The 18,319-nt window shown below is 37.6% G+C and overlaps 1 protein-coding gene across 3 annotated transcripts in view; it reads right to left on the bottom strand.

The window, feature by feature from the left end:
• Nucleotides 1-323: 323 nt before the first annotated feature.
• LOC118267408 (uncharacterized) overlaps nt 324-18,319 on the bottom strand; it is a 217,635-nt gene continuing 199,639 nt past the window's right edge. For all 3 annotated transcript variants that reach the window (XM_050694390.1, XM_050694393.1, XM_050694392.1), the window contains 8 exons: nt 7,407-7,507; nt 6,932-7,036; nt 6,620-6,716; nt 6,150-6,343; nt 4,130-6,004; nt 3,886-4,048; nt 3,631-3,799; nt 324-3,522 (listed from right to left, as the gene is read on the bottom strand). In XM_050694390.1, coding sequence (XP_050550347.1) covers nt 3,321-3,522; nt 3,631-3,799; nt 3,886-4,048; nt 4,130-6,004; nt 6,150-6,343; nt 6,620-6,716; nt 6,932-7,036; nt 7,407-7,507 — 2,906 coding nt within the window. In that variant the 3' untranslated portion in view covers nt 324-3,320. The remainder of the gene's footprint in view (nt 3,523-3,630; nt 3,800-3,885; nt 4,049-4,129; nt 6,005-6,149; nt 6,344-6,619; nt 6,717-6,931; nt 7,037-7,406; nt 7,508-18,319) is intronic.

The following is an 18,319-nucleotide window of genomic DNA, read 5'->3' as shown; positions in this document are numbered from 1 at the left end:
CAACGCAAGCTTTTTTCCCGTCGGTTTTCTGGGAGGCCGTGGTATTACAACGCAGTGCCGGCGTAGGGACCACTGACACCCCGGGCGAAAATATTGTGGCACCCACTTGAGGGAAGCAATATCACGTGTAAGTAGTAGTTTTTGTCGCGCTGGGCCATCGCCCCATCACGCCCACCCCTAACGCCGGCACTGTTACTCCGGTCGAGTCGGTCCATTCGTGCCGAAGCATGGCTCTCCCACGCTTACCTCTTTCGCTTCATCAACAGTCAACTATATTTGGGTTTTTAGGTGCTACGTTTATGGGGTTTAATAAAAGACCAAACTTGAAATAAAAATACATATATTAATTACATCAATATTAAATTACAGCCAACGTAACTATGTAGGTTACAATAATAAAATATACCTATATAATTTTCATTGAAACAAAATAAATAATAAAAACAAGGTATTTCCTTATTAGTAGAGCTAACGCTAAAATCATTGACTATAGAAGGTTGCAATCGCGCTTTGTCCAGGTAACATTTAAAAACAATCCTCCTACAAGCAAGGGAGAGCTCACTTATAGTATTATTATGGAATTTACTCATTAATTCTATGATTAATTAATAATGAGTATTGATGTCGGGCGAATCAGCACATGAACAAATGTAACGCGTCCATTGTAGGTATTTGTGCACTAAAACTATAACCTACGACATAGACTACGATAAATACAGTAAGCGTTCTACGGGGTTCAATAGGTTTTTTTTTTTATAAAACTGGGAGTTCTTTTGACCTAGATACTAGGTATGGACTATAATATACGTGGTTGGTAAAAGTCAGGCGCCGACTCTCCCGTCATCCTTTAACCTAAATAGAAGGAGATTGGTATTACATCATTACTGAATAATAGAATTTTTGCAGCTAAAATTTTTGGCATCAAGCAATGAAAAGAAACAAAAAAAAATAGAACATAGACAACTTAAGCTTTGGAATAGACAACCAGTGAGATTGTGGCTTGAAATAAGATAATAAAAATTAAAAAGTTAGCTGTCATAGAATTAATAATTTAGTTTCTAAAACTTAAATGCCACCCTGAGGATCACTACTTACACCTAAATATAACATTTTGCTGTGATAAATAAATGACATTTAAAATTTGATAGGCAACCCCCTCGCGTGTGGTTAGGACTTGCACCTATTTATAAACACATTTTTAGACAATAAGTACAAATCCTCAGGGCAATAGCCCAATCTCAATACCCTAGGGTAGACTGTACCTAGGTACAGTCTGAACAATTGTGTGTTGGATTAATTAAAATTGTTGCGTACACGATCATATCGCATGCCTCCAGATTTATTCATTTCATTTATCTATCGTTAAACGGAATGCACATTTCACATGAATCAAAGAGAATATTACCTCCATTAGTTCGGAATTATCGATACGGTTAGTGGTTACAAATCTCACTGGGTAACAAATAGCATGTGGATACTAAAACAAATTATAGTATGTACAAAAATAATAGTCAACACAATATAGAGATACATTGTAGGAAATAGTGAAGGAAATGATAACGTAATCAAATTGAAACGTACTTATAAATGCCCTTTCTTCAATTTCCACGTAGGAAATATAACGTTAAATATATATTTTTTTATTTCGATCGCACTACTTAAAAATATGTATCTAATGATAAAGAGATTTCACTATTATAGTCTTACAATATATCTCTTTAACACCGAAGTGTTTTTCTTTTGTTTTGTATACATCTATGCACTAATATTACATTTAAAATATGTTACAATGTTCCCATTTGTTATTTTCCGTAAATTGTAAATATTGCCTGACATGTTTGTGAAAACAAAAAAATCTAATCTTTTTGAATTTCCGTCCGGGTAATGTTGCTAAATGAATTAAATAAATAGACAACACTTTAAAACTTTTCGCAAAATCAGTCTTCCTGTAACTACTTTGGACCGGTCCTAATTGAAATAATTACTTCCTACGTTGGATATTAAAAGGCCGAAATGCAATTTAAAATCAATTCCTTCGAAGGCAGGGTTAAAGTTAAATACTTTTGTATCATTTACTTGATATTTAAAAGTATAAAAACGACTGCAGATTACATCGCGCGCCTACGGGAACGGAGTTACATTCAGTTGGCAGGGGCTACACAATTGATACGGAACTTAACTGAGGCAACCTTCACCCCGTTATCCGATTATAATTACGATTCTATGTCATAAAATTATAAACTTGCAAAAATTTGTGATGTATCAATAACTACTTAATTTAATTGTATACTCTTTGTAAGAGTCCCGTATATTTTCGAAACGTAAACAATATACTTCGACATGATACGTGTATCGCGAGCTACGATGCGCACCATTGCCTGTGATGTATCAAACCGCGAGCGCCATGTACAGAAGAGATCCAATCGCGATGTATATAGCACGCACACGCACCTACGCTCTTAAAATAAAAGAATAATTTAATATAGACTCTACCTTGACAACAATACACAGACTATATAACGAGATAAAGTCTGTGCAACAATATAACAAATAGGTACATAATTAAACATAAGTTTGTAATCATTATAAATGCCTTTTCAATTTCCCAGTAGCCAATCAAATCTTAAATGTCATACAAAATCGTATCAGCTATAATGAATAGCCATCGAATCAGTACTCAGCATCTCATTACTTTAACAAGAATGAGAATAAATAGGACATTCGCTCATCTTAATTTCAAGCAAAAAGAAAAATATATTGCTATACATAATTATGCATCTCAAACATGATTTCCTTATAACTACTTACACATTAAAAAAGGCATCCTTTGATACAAATAATTATTCATCCAAATTATTTGATACCGCAAATCACTGTAAGTCTAGATACGAAATAAACTTCTACGACAAATCACGACACAAGCAACAAAACTGACCGATTGGCGATTACTAAACACAACGATTACGTAGTTTATTTTCACATAAAATGGCCACAGGTCACACATTCTACGATTTGCACCCGGGAACGCGTTTTTGTACTAATTTAAGGGTTTGCAATGAGACACTACTACATAAGAAACGATGAAGTCTGTAGGACCGCCATCGCGGCGTCCTCCCACCGTGTTACACCGAGAACAGTCAAGTGCCGTCGACAACTAACGCGATAAAACTTCATAACGTAACTTTGGTGTTCACATCATTTAGATAAAATACTTTGTAAAAATTTGTTGCGACGCATCCGTAAGGCGTCGACGCCTCGTCCTCGGTGCACAGATCGACACAGATCTTATAAACGACATCCAGACGATATCACGCAGGAGTTCATTTGTTAGGTACGTGTATTTTCTTGGACCTGAAGTCGTATATCTTGCGGCAGAATAGCACCAGCTCGGGGGACACGGAGGGTGGCAGGCGGCTGTCGTTGGGCGCCACTGCCGGGCTCACCTCGCTCGCTGGCATCGGAGGTACGATCGAAGGGGCGATGGTGACGCCTTCTTCAGCCGCTTTTAGCCGTTTGCGGTACCTGTCAAGAAAGAGCATTAATTAATATTTTGCCTGTTTTCTACTTTGCTGATTGATGTAACAGATTTGTCTAACTATAAGAAGGTAAACTGTTCACTGTTTTACTGACCGGCAGTACTCGTTGAAGGTGAGCACGTAGCACTTGTCCTCGATGCAGGCCACGGAGTTGGCATCGCGGTGTCGTGACGCGAATACTTCGTCGGGTGCGTCTGCCGGCTGTCGCCCGAGCTCCGTGTGCTCCGGCCGGTAATACCACACCAGAGACACCATCATTTCCCCTGCAAAATTGAGATTACAATTTAATTTCCTGTAACTTTTCCTAATCACATTTTGACATGTATGTATAGATTTTAGAGTATCTCACCATCATCGGGGTTTTCCCACAGACTAGCAACCCTGGCGACGTAAGGTTGTGCTCTGGCTAGGGATGCCCTCAACAACACGCAGTCACCTCGCGACACGCTGTCGCCACTAGCGTGTGTCATGCGCGACCAACATCGTGCCGTGCGGTCCAGTTTGGAGTCATTCTGAAATATTAAAATAATTTTAAGCAAATTGAATACGCATTCAGTGCCCATCTAAACACTGGGATAATCAATGGAACTTACATTGAGGTAGACTTTGGATAGATAATGTTCTCCGTCCCAGTTCCAGCCATTACTCCAGCGCGGCGGCGCGTGCGGTTCGAGCGCGGGCGGGGCGGGCGGTACGAGCGGGCGCCGGCCGCGGCGCGAGTGGCCCGCACCCCGCCGCCTTGCTCGCCGCATCCCTGGTCCCGTGGGCGTTGGAGACGCACAGGCTTCCTCCACTACTAACGTTGCCTCATCCGTCTTAAATGCCGGCCTCTTCGATACCAGTAATTTAACTACTTTCTCCACATTTTTAGCCTTCATTTCTCCATTTCCAAATTTGCATCGCTTTATCGTCGATCTATCCAGCTTTACTGGTTTTGGCTTCTCTTTTTCATTCTCTAATATTTTTTTGTCCTCACTGTCTTCTATCTTTTCCGCGTGTTCGATTTCCATTTCTTCAACTTCTAATTCAAAATCTTCCTTTTCCTTTGTTGTTATAGTTACTTGTGCTGGTATATCTACCGCAATAGCGTTAGTACAAATTATGTTATCTTTTAATATTTCTGGTACCTCTTTTTCAGTTTGAGGTATGAGGACTTCAGTTTCTGTTTTAGTGCAAGGTTTTAATTTTTCTTCGTTATTATCATTTTTACTCAAAGGTTTACGGTCATTTTCAGGAACAGATTTTACGGTGGGTGGTTTTAATACTGATTTAACTTCGTGACTAACTTTGGAATCAACTTTTTCTAATTTACAAGCCATTTTCTTGCCTATTAATTGAGATACAGCAGCAAGTGTATTGGCCCGAACTCCATTAACGGCATTGTTTCCACTGTCTACAACATTGTTGTTAATGTTTAAGGTTTTCTTGGCACTAATTTGTGCGATATTTTCAGTAGGAGATAGGAACAGTTCAGCTGGATTTAGTTCAGCGTCTAAGCCTTTGGTTTCAGGCCGGTCTATGCTATTCTTCCGAATTAAATTGTCAAGAAGTAAAGCACTTTTATTTTTTGGTTTTGCAGGGTGTGATTCATCGATGATTGCGACAATATTTTTGACTTTGTTGTCTTCATCATTCTCGAGAAGCATCTTTTTTGGCTTAGAGCCACCCGTCGCACTTTCTGATTTCCGTTTTACAGTTTTCTTATCGGCCTGTGGCGATTTTGGAATTTTCTTAGCTTGAGTTGGCTTTTTCTTGGGTTCTTTAGTAACAGTTTCTACCCTCTGAATATCAGTCTGATCCCCTGAAACTTTTCTTCGCTTTTGGAGTTTTACGTGTTCCCCAATTCCATTCGTCTTACAAGATTCCTCAAGTTGAGTATCTTTCATATCAATCTCTAATTTGGGTTTTGAATATCTTCGTTTCACCGCTTTAGCTGCATCAGGAACGATGTTAGCGTCAATGACTGTAGTGCTATTATGTTCTCTAAGTGCTTGTGCTTCGGGTTTTCTTGCGGTGTTATACGTCGGACCTTCATTTTCCTTTTTAACATCGACTAGGGGGGTCGACCTTTCGTCTGAAGAGGAGAGGTCGATTGGAGCACACGTTGGAGGTGAAATAGCGAGCACATCATCATCAGCATCGCTGTGATGTACAAGTAGTGGAGGTTGTGGCGTAGATAGTAGGAGGCCGGTGTCATCGCCTACAAGGGATCGCCTGGCCATGGCCTTGCCGAGGCGAGCCCGACGTGGCGCCACAGGTGGGGGCTGTGGGGCGCACGCTCCAGCTGAGCCGCGAGCGGGTGATGGTGGTCCGAGAGCCTCTGCAGGTCCGGGTATGTCATTAGCTATGCGTAACTTATCCCGAACATCGTAGATCTCACGTTTAGGAGAAACACCACCCATTGCTGGCATAGCACGAGGGTGAGGAGCATCCGCTGCAGCTGGAGGTTCCAGTTCTAGTGGCGGGTCCTATAACAATTAAAGTGAAAGTTAAATATTACATATATTTTTGCACTATGTATATGAGTATTTTATGAAAAATCTTAGTTGTAGCCTAAAATATTAATCTCGCAAAACGTATAACAAAAATACATACTGAGAAAGGTAGACGTACCTTGCCGCTGCCATGTGTGTCTGCGACAGCGTCAAGAGCGCACGCCCGCACCTTCGGTCGGAAGGCGCCCCCGGGCGGCGCGAGAGCAGGGGAAACGTCTGCTGGGCCACCACCGGCTGGGGCTTTACCAGTAGCGGGCCCAATAAGCACGTTTTTTGGACACGCGTTTAATGGGCACGGGCATCCGCGATATTCTGCAAGAAACGAATATATTTAGAAAACAGGTGGAGACGGTAATAAAGTGTAGGTATCAAAAGACAATCAATGTCAGCATAAATATGTGAAGGTCGTGCAGATGCATTTAATCAAATTTCGAATTTTAATGCGAAAATACATTAAAACTAGAGATCTAGCAAGACATTACCTTGATCTACAAACGGGTTTACGACGATATTTTTAGCAGCACAAAAATGATGCACATTTTTTTGAACATGCGAACATGAGTGATGATAAAAATTGATTGTACTGACCTACGTATGGTATCCTCTGGGGAGAGTGTTGGTAACATGGCGGTGTGCCATAATACTGTGGTGGTGGTGGGTATGGTTCACTACCGACACCAACCATCTGCAAATAAACAATAATAAAGATAAACGGGTATAAGACAGCTTAGAATAAAAAAAATAAGTTGACAGGTATATCTGTCGTTTGTCTCTGTGTTAACAAGTATTTGTGGCATCGCAGCTCTTGATCTTGAACATAGGGGCCAATTTTGATGCGATTTTTTTACGTAAAAACTATTAAAGTATTTATTTTCATAGTTTTGTAGTTTGTTCTCGTACCTGTGCGTCCGGCTGCGGTGGTGGCATATGGTATGACCCTGGTGGCCGGTAGTAGCGGCCGTAACATAGATCAGGGTAATATGGCGGACCATATTGCTGCAGTACCTGGAGGATGAAAACCTATTTAATAAGCGAATCGATAGTTTTCTGACCTATACTTATTGTATGTTTCTGATTGAACAAAGTTTTTAAAAACGTTGCCCCACACTAGGATTTTCTCCTGTGTCGTGGGTGCGTTTACAAATATACATACAAGTCGCGGTTGCCCAGCCACCGCGCCAACATTGGACCAACAACCGTGCATTAATGAAAAGTCTTATATAATAAAGCAGATATAAATATTTATGCTTTTAATGGTGGTCCTCTGACAAGCGCGACGGAAAGGCAAATAGAAGCCTTTAGCTTTAAAACTATTTTAATTTAATTAATTTTTAATGTATTGTTATTAATTTATAGAAATGTTTGTGGTCCTTACCGGTGGATGCGGCGCGTGGTAATGTGGATGATATCTGGCGAGCGTGCGCTCTGCGTCAGCACTCGTCTCTTTGATCAGTGGCCCCGCAGGCTGGTAATATCCTGTAACAAAGAAAAATACATTTCAAATCTCATTCCGAATACATATAAAACGTAGACAGACATACAGGAAATGAAAACCATTGACTGTGAGTTTTCCTTTCATTGTCAGTCAGGATTCCTAAATGACGTCAATAAAAAAGGGTTTTATCAGTAAAAAGTGATGATGAAAACCATGAATCATTCATTACCAACTCAATGTAACCACTAAAATTTATAAGTGAATCATAATAATTTGGTGACGTTAATTTCATCATATTGTTAATTAAATAGGATTATTTTATACGTAGGATATAAATCATTAGTCATAAGTCTAGCAAAAGGTAACAGATCCAATTTGTTCGCTGCGAAAATCCGCTGGGACTGCAATACGACTCCGGCGGAGGTAGATCAGACGTAACACCAACGGCTTTACGAGCTTTCGACGATAATCTGATAGTGTGTAGAACAATAAGATGTTACTCGGAGATGAAATGGGACTTGTGTATTGTGAGAACGGAGTCACGGTCAATGGCAGTACCTTTATAAAGTACGTGTAGATATGAGAAGGGTAAAACTTTATGCGGTAACTGTGACTGCATTTTGCTTGTTATGTCATTAGGCTTTGTTACTGACGAATCTCATACTTCTGTATCTAGATTAGATAGTTTAGATAAGAAAAACGTAAGAACTTCTTAATGACAATATGTCTTCGCATCTTCAAGCATAAAATTGTCATTTAAGGAGCAGGAATCGTCAGTATCAAGTGACTTTAGATCAACAATCCGAAAGTGTGAATACCAAAGTTGTGCGAAAATTTTTGGCCGAAATACAGGTAACAGAGCAAAGTGAGTTATCGTTGAAACGATGCATAGCTGGATGTTGGATGATGCGTTAGTTAGATAAATGGATATCGGGCTCCCGTTTTTCGCTCAGTCACTTGCCTCCACACCGGAGAAATATCGGTAAACAATTTTCTAGGAAGTTGGGAATTTCCGATACCTAGCGGTTGGTCATTTGATATTGGAAGTTTAACTCCAGAGTATTTTGAGAGCTGTAGTGTTATAAGTGTGGTTTACACTTTCATAGGATAAACTGGTTCCTTTACGATTTGAGTACATTCTGCTTGAGTTAAGATGGGACTCTCAATTTAAGTAGCCACTCGGCAAAGGTTGACTTTGTATAATGCACCAGCGAATGATTCGTCATACATACTGTCCTTTATATCAACCATTCCGAATTTTCCGTCAAAACCTCTCTAGTCTAGTAAAAAAAGTCTAGTCTTAACTTTTTTAGAGTAGGTGGCAAACGAGCATTCTATTCACCCGATGGTAAGCGATCAGCGCCACCCATGCACACCCGCAAAACCAGAGGAGTCACAGGAGCGTTGCCCTTCAATCACTAAGTTATCAATATCATTCCAATAACTTTTAGCTTTTGTAATAAATCCGAACAATCTATTAAGTATTCTTACAAAACTGTGTTTATTACGAACAAAGAATACTTGAAAGAGTTTTATCGTGGCCGCATATCGTGCTTAGGTACGTATCTACGTACATTGCCTACATCTGTCGGATGTGGTCAGCGCAGACGTGTCGAGTTAGTCGCGTTACCATTTAGTGCCCGCACACACAGTGCGATGATACGACTTCACACCACATTTGTAGATAGTGTGCGCCACCACTTCCGATCGCGTTAGTGTTGTTTTATTTTTTTACGGTTTTTTATGTACGGTTGGTGAGACTTTTGATGGATGGATACTTTTTGGTAAGGAAATAAGTCGGTGTCTTGTCTATTTAGGTACTATTTTTACCAAAGGAGTGTATATTTATAAAATACAAATGAATTAACCTTATACATACAAATACATATGTGTAAATACGTTGTAGGTGACATAAGAAATCAAAATGCCTAATATTTAAAAAAAGGTGTTAATTTTATAATCCAAGAATTTAACCTATCTGACATCGATATTTCCTTATTTAAAAAAAAAAAATTAACTCTACACACTCAATATTCAGTAATAAATATGTATTATTACATCATAAATAACTGGCAGGCTATAACTAATACAAAAATAAAAACATTGCATCAGTCAACTGTCGACATAGTTCCGTCAAATTCCGCGCGGCGCTAGTGTGCACTCGCGTACCGTTATTGCGAACTTCGTGGTCGGCTGATACGACGGCGGGGAGGCGGCCCTAGCTTGGAGTACGGCACTCCAACCGTACCGCCTCTCGAGCTGTAGCGGGCTTGCACGATCTTTTTTACATAATTTGTTTTACAAGATCATTGTTTGTTACTGTTAGCTTGTTGAGAAATGAGTTTTTATTTTAACGTATTTTAAAGTGAAATTTCGGTCGGCAATTTACAATCTCGTTTTGGCTAGGTTTCAAAACATTTAACATCTTAATTTTAGATTAGATTAGGTAGAGATTTTGATGTGCCTAAGAAAAATCGTACTGATAAATGGATGGTTAAAGAGTCCTGCTTTTAAATTTTGCGACGATAATAAGTATATTTTTCAGAAGGGCAGTGTCGTCGCATTGTTCCGGATGCGATTTCCAAGAGGAATTGCGGTTGAAAGCCAAAGGGTGGGGACTTGGTCCACTTGGAACAAGCGGACCATTCCATACTTATCTATTACCCTCACTAGGATGCATATTCATAAGGATGTCCACACGATAAGAAAAGGAAACATTAGTTATTCTTTAACAAGAGTTGTTCATAAATTAGTTAGAGAACGATTCATATTTTTTAATTAGTTATCTAGCTGACCAGAGTCGTATTTTTTCGTCAATTGTTCGAGTAATAGTCTCAAAAGAATTTTGAAAAACGAATTAGACGAATCGACGCATCGCAATCGTTTTTGAGATTTGGGCTTAGCAACTGCTTTAGTGATTAATTTTATGAATAAAAATGATTAGAACAATTGCGTATAAGTTATGCCAACTAAGTATTTTAATTAGGTAATAGAATTAGATAAGGAAAGGATTACAGACGATTGATGATGATGGTATCAGAATTATCCTAGATATTGTTAGGTAAGTAGGATTGCTATCTTTCTATTATCTATTATGTGCGTCTAATCACGTAGGAAAGTAGAAACCTAATTTGAACTGATCCTTTATCAAGGATGACCCATTAGAAGAATTGTTTAAGCATTACTTGCAGAAATAAAACTGTTGAAGGCAAATCCTCCGCTAAGCGTCTGTCACAAGTGATCGACGTGGCGGTTATCGTGTTAAGGAACTGGGGGTAAGGTAATAGAGATCAAAAAGTTTTAAAAAAAAAGGTTTGCATGTTGTTGGCCATGCCTCACATCTCAAAGTTGTGTGAAGGCTTGGAGGTAAAACCAGAGGTGGAGGAGGAGGTAAAACCGGAAGGCTTGGACGTAAAACCGTTCAAGACAGAGGAAGAAACGTTTTATGGGGACCCTGGCGTGAAAAGAACTACTATCAATAGAAATACGTACTTATAACTCGACCCTAAAACCTGATTGGTATACAACCAACACCTATTAAGTAGTCAAAAAAATCTTACAAATATCATAAAACATTGTGTAGTGTTCATTAATTCATTTAGATCACAATCACACCGGTAATAATGGCTATAAAAACAAACATGTGATATTATAGAAAGAGATAGCTACATCGTGAAATTATGCACAAGATAAGGACGGAGATAGTGATGTCGGGGCAGGTGCATTCAGAGCAATAAGACCAGACAGAAAATATGCGAATAAGTGTACCTATACATTATTTTTATTCAATTCCTTTCGGCCTTGGAAGCACTAGTGATCTAGAATCGCGAAGGAGTTATCAATGATACTAGACACTTTCTTTATGTTAAGTAACTATTTGTGTCAGGTTCCCAAAGGATATTAGGTATGTCAATTCAGTTTGTGGAGATACCACAAGAACTATATAGTCTTTAACGGCTTTCAAATATCATCCTAAATATTTGAGTGTAAAAAACTAACAACTTCAAAACAAGGTAGAGGTTTAAAAAATATAAACAAACCAAAAAATAAGTACTTATCAATGAAACAGAAACAGTTGTTTTCAATAAAACCCGCTATAAACAACCTAGCTACTTAAATAACCGCTTCAATACCGTTTTAGTCATCAAATTGCCTTCATAAATTAATTAATACGGACTTCCATTACAGTCTATAAACTAAAGAAGGCATAAACTTATCCGTGCCATTGTAAGCTCTGTAGTCTTTGGTTAAAAGAGAAAAAAAAAAAACAATTTACGTTGCAAAACGGGGCCTAAAAGAAGCGGGCGGTTTGCCTTGAGCTGGTATGAGGGCAGCTGCAATACTATAAAGGGCTCTATTTCTGAAACAACTTTTTGTACTTATTATATATTTATCTACCGGTTTCATTGTAATGTTATAGCCAGGAGAATACTCTAAATCTTCTGCTCTAAAGCTGTTATTTTTGAAAGGTGGGCCTTTATTTTGTATGGGCTTATCTAGCGCCATTGTTTTTTTTGTTCTATTCTAATTGTTTTGGGTTTATTATTTTATTAGGCTATAATACGTTGTAAATGAAGAAAGGATACGTATTTAACTGTTGTTGTACTAAAATATGTAACCAGTTAAATATCATCTTAAAAATATTTTTGTTAAACTCGACCAAGATGATTTATTAAGCGAATTGTTCTGGTTAGTTGCATACCCTGTTATTAAGATAAATTAACTTTATCTCTATGGAATCCTCGAGTCTTTGCTCAGGAAACTAAATCAAACCATCAAAAGGAGAAAAGAACGAAATCCACAAATCACATTTAATAAGCCGCTTAATCGTTTAACAAACACTGCTAGGACCAGTACCGGCTAACCGTTCAATTAGCGACGGAGCGGCCAATTAGACCCGCCGCACATTGCACCACAAAAAGCGGACGCGCGACGCTCGACACTTGCAAGCGATTAGCAACCTAGTACCCCTAGAAGCCACCTATTATCATAGACGATTTTAGGATCAAGTTTCATTAGTCAAATGCGAAACTTGGATGTATTTTTTGGCAGAAAACAGACGAATATTTTCTTCAGCGACATTTCTAATTTGATATTAACCCGCTTTGTAACTAAACATTTCTATTTCTGAAGATTTGTACTGTAACAATGATAAACGAGTTTTCCTTGCACAATTTCATTTTTACAGGTTTCTCGTAAACTGGGCTCCATTGTTACATTTCTCCTTTTGTTCTAGTTATTTATAAAACGTTTCTGAAGTCTGTTAAAATCTGAACTTTATCCACGATGTTTGTTTGCTGGCTTACAATGTACAATACTATTTTAGAGTCTCTAGCGGGTTCTATCATTAATATTTAACTAGCCAATCTTAGCTCAGCTTCGGGTTGTGGCCATATTTTCTCCTGTACTTGTAAGATTGTGCATTTCGTTGTGAACCATCGTTGATATTGGTGTAATAAGTATTTTAAAGTATTTGTGGATTAGTGATAGATATGCTAAGCAGTATTCTGCATGTAAAGTCCATGTTATTACATCGTGGAATCTGCAATTATAAGTAGGAAGCTATATTTACTTCTCTACGCGAGACAAGCGAGATTGATGGAAGCTTGTGCGCCCATTACGTCATCTATCTACGTAAAACAAACAACTGTCTGTAAAATGTTAACAAGGAATTTTTATTCAGTTTGCAAATGTGTGATTGCTTTCATTTAATATGGCTCCGGGCTGCGTAGACAGGAGTTGACAGGAGGCGGTCGGGTTAGGCGTTCCCCTCTGCCTAAATTATACGCAAATTGACAATACGACACGTATAAATCTAGATTTTTACCCCCAGATTACCGAGGAGAATTTGTTGATTGAAAAAGTATTTTTAGGGATACCTAACTTAATTTTGGTATGATTTTTCGTTAAAGAACATAATATTCTTTACACTTAAAAAAGGCTTATAAACGTCAGCGTTGTATCAGTATTTTGGTAACTAAATACTAATTAAATATAGACTTGTTTAACTTATTCCTGAATTTAATGTTCTGTGATCACTACATCGTCTTGACTACCTATATCCTAAGAATTGTTGTTTTATCCTGTAAACCCTAGACAAAGTTCGACGCAACCACTATACAGCTTCTAAAACATTTCACAGTTCATGATCAAAGAAGTTGTGAACACATGCAGAATTCTTGCATAGTTACATCTATCTACACTTAATCGGTCTTTAGTATCAATTTTGTAAGAAAACTGATCCAGTTCGTTTAAGATAAATAAAGAAGAAAAAAAGTTGTTCAAAAGAACAATAAGTTTATTGTTTACTTATAAGTTTTCCACATTAATCGTTGTTATTTGAGATATTGGGTATCAGAAAATTATTTCTGGAAGAAACAATATCCGAGAGAATCCCCGCATCGTAAATAAAGTCTTCCAAACCCCTGATTCGAAGTTTCAGACAGATTAATAAGCCAGACGTACCTACGATGTAATCTACGAGCGATTGAATGAACAAGATTAACCGAACGAACGGTAGCGGTATGATCGCGTACTCACAACTAGCGTTTTAGAAAATGATCCCGACCGGCCGCTCCGACTCTCGGATAGAGGCATAATTTTTCAAACGCGAATTTGTAACGGTCGCGCAGTAGCGTAATGTGGACCACCGAGGTTGATGGATGATGCCACCGTGGCAAATGCTACGATCTATTGTATAATTGAAGCTGCGTGGAACGCACACTTTAAATAAACCTACCTAATAGACACAAATTATGCAAGTTGTATTTCAGACTCGATGACTCGCCGGCTCGTTGTTGCTCTTTGTGTACACACAAGAAAATTTTGAGACGTTGCGTGGGCGTTATTATTTAAGACTGTTGTTGATCTTAATTTTTTATGCTTAAAATTTTTCTTTTAACTCATTGAGTACCTATTCAGTTTATAGGTTTTTTACTGAACTTATCAAATGGCGAGAAGTGCTGTTATTCTACGTTTACATGTTAATAGGCATATAAAACTCGCAGTGGTTATGATCGTAAAAGGTTTTCGTTTCGTCGGACTTATCGTTTCGGATATTGTTGTGCGTCAAACTGGACATTCCTCTATAATAATCCTAAAATAAATAGAACCGCTGGTAGATGACCATAACTATTCACAAATCGAGATCAATAAAATTTTAAACTGGCCTACAGAAAATGCCGAGCGCTATTCGAATTTTGAATTGGTCATTCGATATGATTTGAATTTAGAACCGTGCCGTGGAGTTTATTCACACTAGTCAGATCGACCGTGAAATGGAAACAATCTAGGTATATCGCTAACGTTTCGTTCCGGTGCAGATGGTATTTTATGTAAAAACACCAATTCTGTAAACAACGAGCGAGTTTTTAGCTAGGCAAATCTTGTTTTCCGGATTTCAATTAAGGTTCCTAACTCAACAGTATTGTATTTCATCTTTTGTTGTGGTGCTACGCGGATCTTAGATATTTCTGATGAACCGTGAAACGTCAAAACCCGATAATTAATTGAATCCAATGCAACAAGTGTGTTAATTGAGATCGTTTTTCAACGTTTTGTATGAATGATACACTGCATATAACTGAATATATCCATTAAGGATTTTGGTTAATTGCTGCGGGCGTTAGATAGTTTCGGTTGACGGCCCGTGGGAATAACGTTTCTATAGAGCGGAGGCAGTCGTTAGAAAAAACCAATTACTTGGTACACAAGTCAACATAATAACGTCATCGAGTTTACTGTTCACTAAGAATCAATCTTGTAAACAATCAACGAAACGAGTTGGGAAATTATTTATCAATGAATAATATTTATCGCAAGTCGCAACTACTTTTTGTGACTCGTTGTTTTTGTCAAATAACTGTTATTTAGTAACGTTATTTGAATAACGAATATTATTATAAATGTATTTGGCAGTCCTTCTTTTAAAATCGAGTAGTGTGTCGCGTTTTATTAGGTTTATTATACTTTTGGAAAGTTTTTTATTGATGTACAAGTTTTCTTTTTGGCATATTTTAATGGTAGAAGTGGAACGTTTATTTTATTTACTCCACGATTAATTGTAAGATGTTTATATAATATTATTTCAATTACAAAAACAAACAAATGCGACGAACTAATGTAGTCACAGTAATGGTATCGTTAATATTAGCTTGTATGAATTAGATACACGTATAATTGAAAATATTGTAGATAATAGGTACTTGTATTTTACAGATTTAGATAGTAGGGCTGTAAATACGTGTTCTATATTATCTTATCAAGTATGGTGTGCATTATCACTGACTGGTCGTATTAAGCTGTCTCAATCAAAATTGTTGCAAGTATTTAGGTACTGGGTAGAGGTACAATCACGGTTATTTCAATGGGATTTCAGATTGTTTGGGGTCAAGCCGCAATGTGAACGACCGCGGCCAATTGTGTGGCAATCGTATAATGATTCCGAATAATGAATACTTAGTGAAAAACACCCATTAGGTAGGTACTTGTAACCAGTTCATATTTCTTATTAATACGGTCAACTTAAATGCTACAACTGAAGTTTTAAGAACGTCGTTTTTTATTTAAATTATTTACGTAAGTATCACACATGCGTGTAATTTATGCATCGTAAATAACGAACATTGTAGGTAGGTACGTGAAGACAGACAAATATACGAGTTTAAATACATAATAATTTTTCACTGAACATTTTTTCTCTGTGAATTTTCTATTTTAAATGTTTGTGACAATTAGGATTTTCTCACATCCGGCTCGTTAGCAAGACCGTGTTATTTGCTTAGTCATATTAAATTGAATAAGGTTGTCGCTAAACATGAACCGAAGTCGAAAATTGAATGTTTATAAATAGAACATAGAATAAAGCGCATAATATATTGGAGTTGATTGTAAAAAGTTACACGGTTGACGCACGAGTGTGTTTCCAAACGTGAAATAGCAAAAAGTGTGTAGGTACGCGGATTCGCGAGGTCAGCGCCCTCGGATTGGTTAGACACGACTACACGCTGGCTTGTTTTTTTATCGCGACTTTTTTGTCGTTCTCGCGTGCGTTACCCTCACATCACTATTTGTAATTGGTCTTTCCTGTAATTTTCGATTGGAGAGTCACGCGTCTCTGTGATTGTGTTAAATAAACTTCGTAGGCAGCACTATTAATACATTAGTTGAGTCTCCGCCAGATTACCAGACACGTGTAGGAGCGACTCAATGGGGAAAAAATGTGTCTGGACTGGACATTATTTTTACATCGTTATGACTTAGTAAAGGAGTAGTTAGTAAGGTACAAAGGTACTGGACACAGGCACCCTATTAGGATTTTCCAAGAACTCCACTTCCCATGCAAATTTATGTGCAGTTTAGTGCACTTTTATGTCGCGCAAAGAATACATTTTCTAGAAAACATGGTTAATTGAATTTAAGTGGGACTTAAATGAAGTAATAGACTTGTTAATTTGTAACGTTGATTTTTAGAACTATTAACTTATAAACACTACGGGGAAAGTGTTGCCTACATTTTAAAATAGTTAATTTTATGAGGGGTTAAAAGGAAAATGCATAATAGGTAACGAATTTACGTTTACTATTATTAAAAAAATTACACAAAGATTATACAACAAAATGCCTAAGTAGTACCTAAACAAATATGACGTAAGACCTACAAGCGCGCTTGTAACAAATCCAGATGTCATATTTACAAATCGTAGCTACAGAATAAGCAATTCCGATTATCGCGTTTCGTGGAAAACGTTAATAAAAGTCGTTCGTTGAAGCAAAACGTTTCTAGTGTAGACTGTACCTACTACCTACCTATTGCGAACCGATCAGAGGCGGCAATAGCTTGGACACCCCGCCATCTTACCACAACGAACGGCGGCGAAGTGTTAATTTGCATTTATCACTTGAGAGATAGACGTGTTGTAAAGAAATAAAAAATAGTGTATTTATTACATTCAAATTGATATTTATTCGTTTTGGGCATAAAGATAATGTCTAGACATCTTAAATTATAGGAACTTTTGTGATATTGCGTCTAAATTAAAAGTTACGAAACTGATCGAAGATTTATTACTGGTTCCAAACTTGACAGACATATAAGATCACTAGTTTTATTGACAATAAAAATCAATCGATCTCACCAAAAGCAAATTCAATCGAAAGGCAATTTACAGAAAAACACACCAATAATGTTGTAACAATGTCACTAAAACGTTTATTTATTCAGCAAGGTTCAGACCGTGTAGAGGCGCGCATCGTAAAGCGTAGTGTACATAAATAAAACAAATCGTATACGCTTTGCTCACCCCTGCGACCTTGAACGGGTAGGGTTGGCCCCCTCCGATGCACGAACCGATTCATCGAGTGTTATTATCGTGCAGTAAACACTGTACATAGTTAATGGTTTTATAACTGTAGCCACCTACTACATCACCGGCAACCGCTTTTGTGAACTAAGCCTTTTTTTCAAAACAAAACTGCTGTTAGTAAAGGTTTTAAAATAAGTATTATTATACACATATTATCAAAGATAAAGAAGTTAATGTGAGATTACGCTTATGACATTATAATGATAAGATTATTTTCTTTTGTATAAGTAGGTACATTATATTTAAATGATGACTAAGAAGATCTAAGTTTAATTACTATGTGAACTTGTTTGCAGTTTGGGCCTTAGATGTAGGAGATGACGTTATTTTTGGACGGTCGACGCGATAATTTTTTGAATAAATATTAGCTGATGGTAATCTAAACATGATGCTATTTTTATGATATTGTTTGACTGAGAGTTTATATAAAATATTTAGCATTCATTCTATTGCGGATGTCTAAGCAAGAAGGTTGAAGGGGATGAATAA

Source organism: Spodoptera frugiperda, chromosome 6 (genome assembly GCF_023101765.2).
Source record: "Spodoptera frugiperda isolate SF20-4 chromosome 6, AGI-APGP_CSIRO_Sfru_2.0, whole genome shotgun sequence".
In the NCBI taxonomy this organism is placed as follows: Eukaryota; Metazoa; Arthropoda; class Insecta; order Lepidoptera; family Noctuidae; genus Spodoptera; species Spodoptera frugiperda.
The sequence above is the reverse complement of the archived record's forward strand: the minus strand, read 5'-3'. Positions and strand labels throughout refer to the sequence as shown.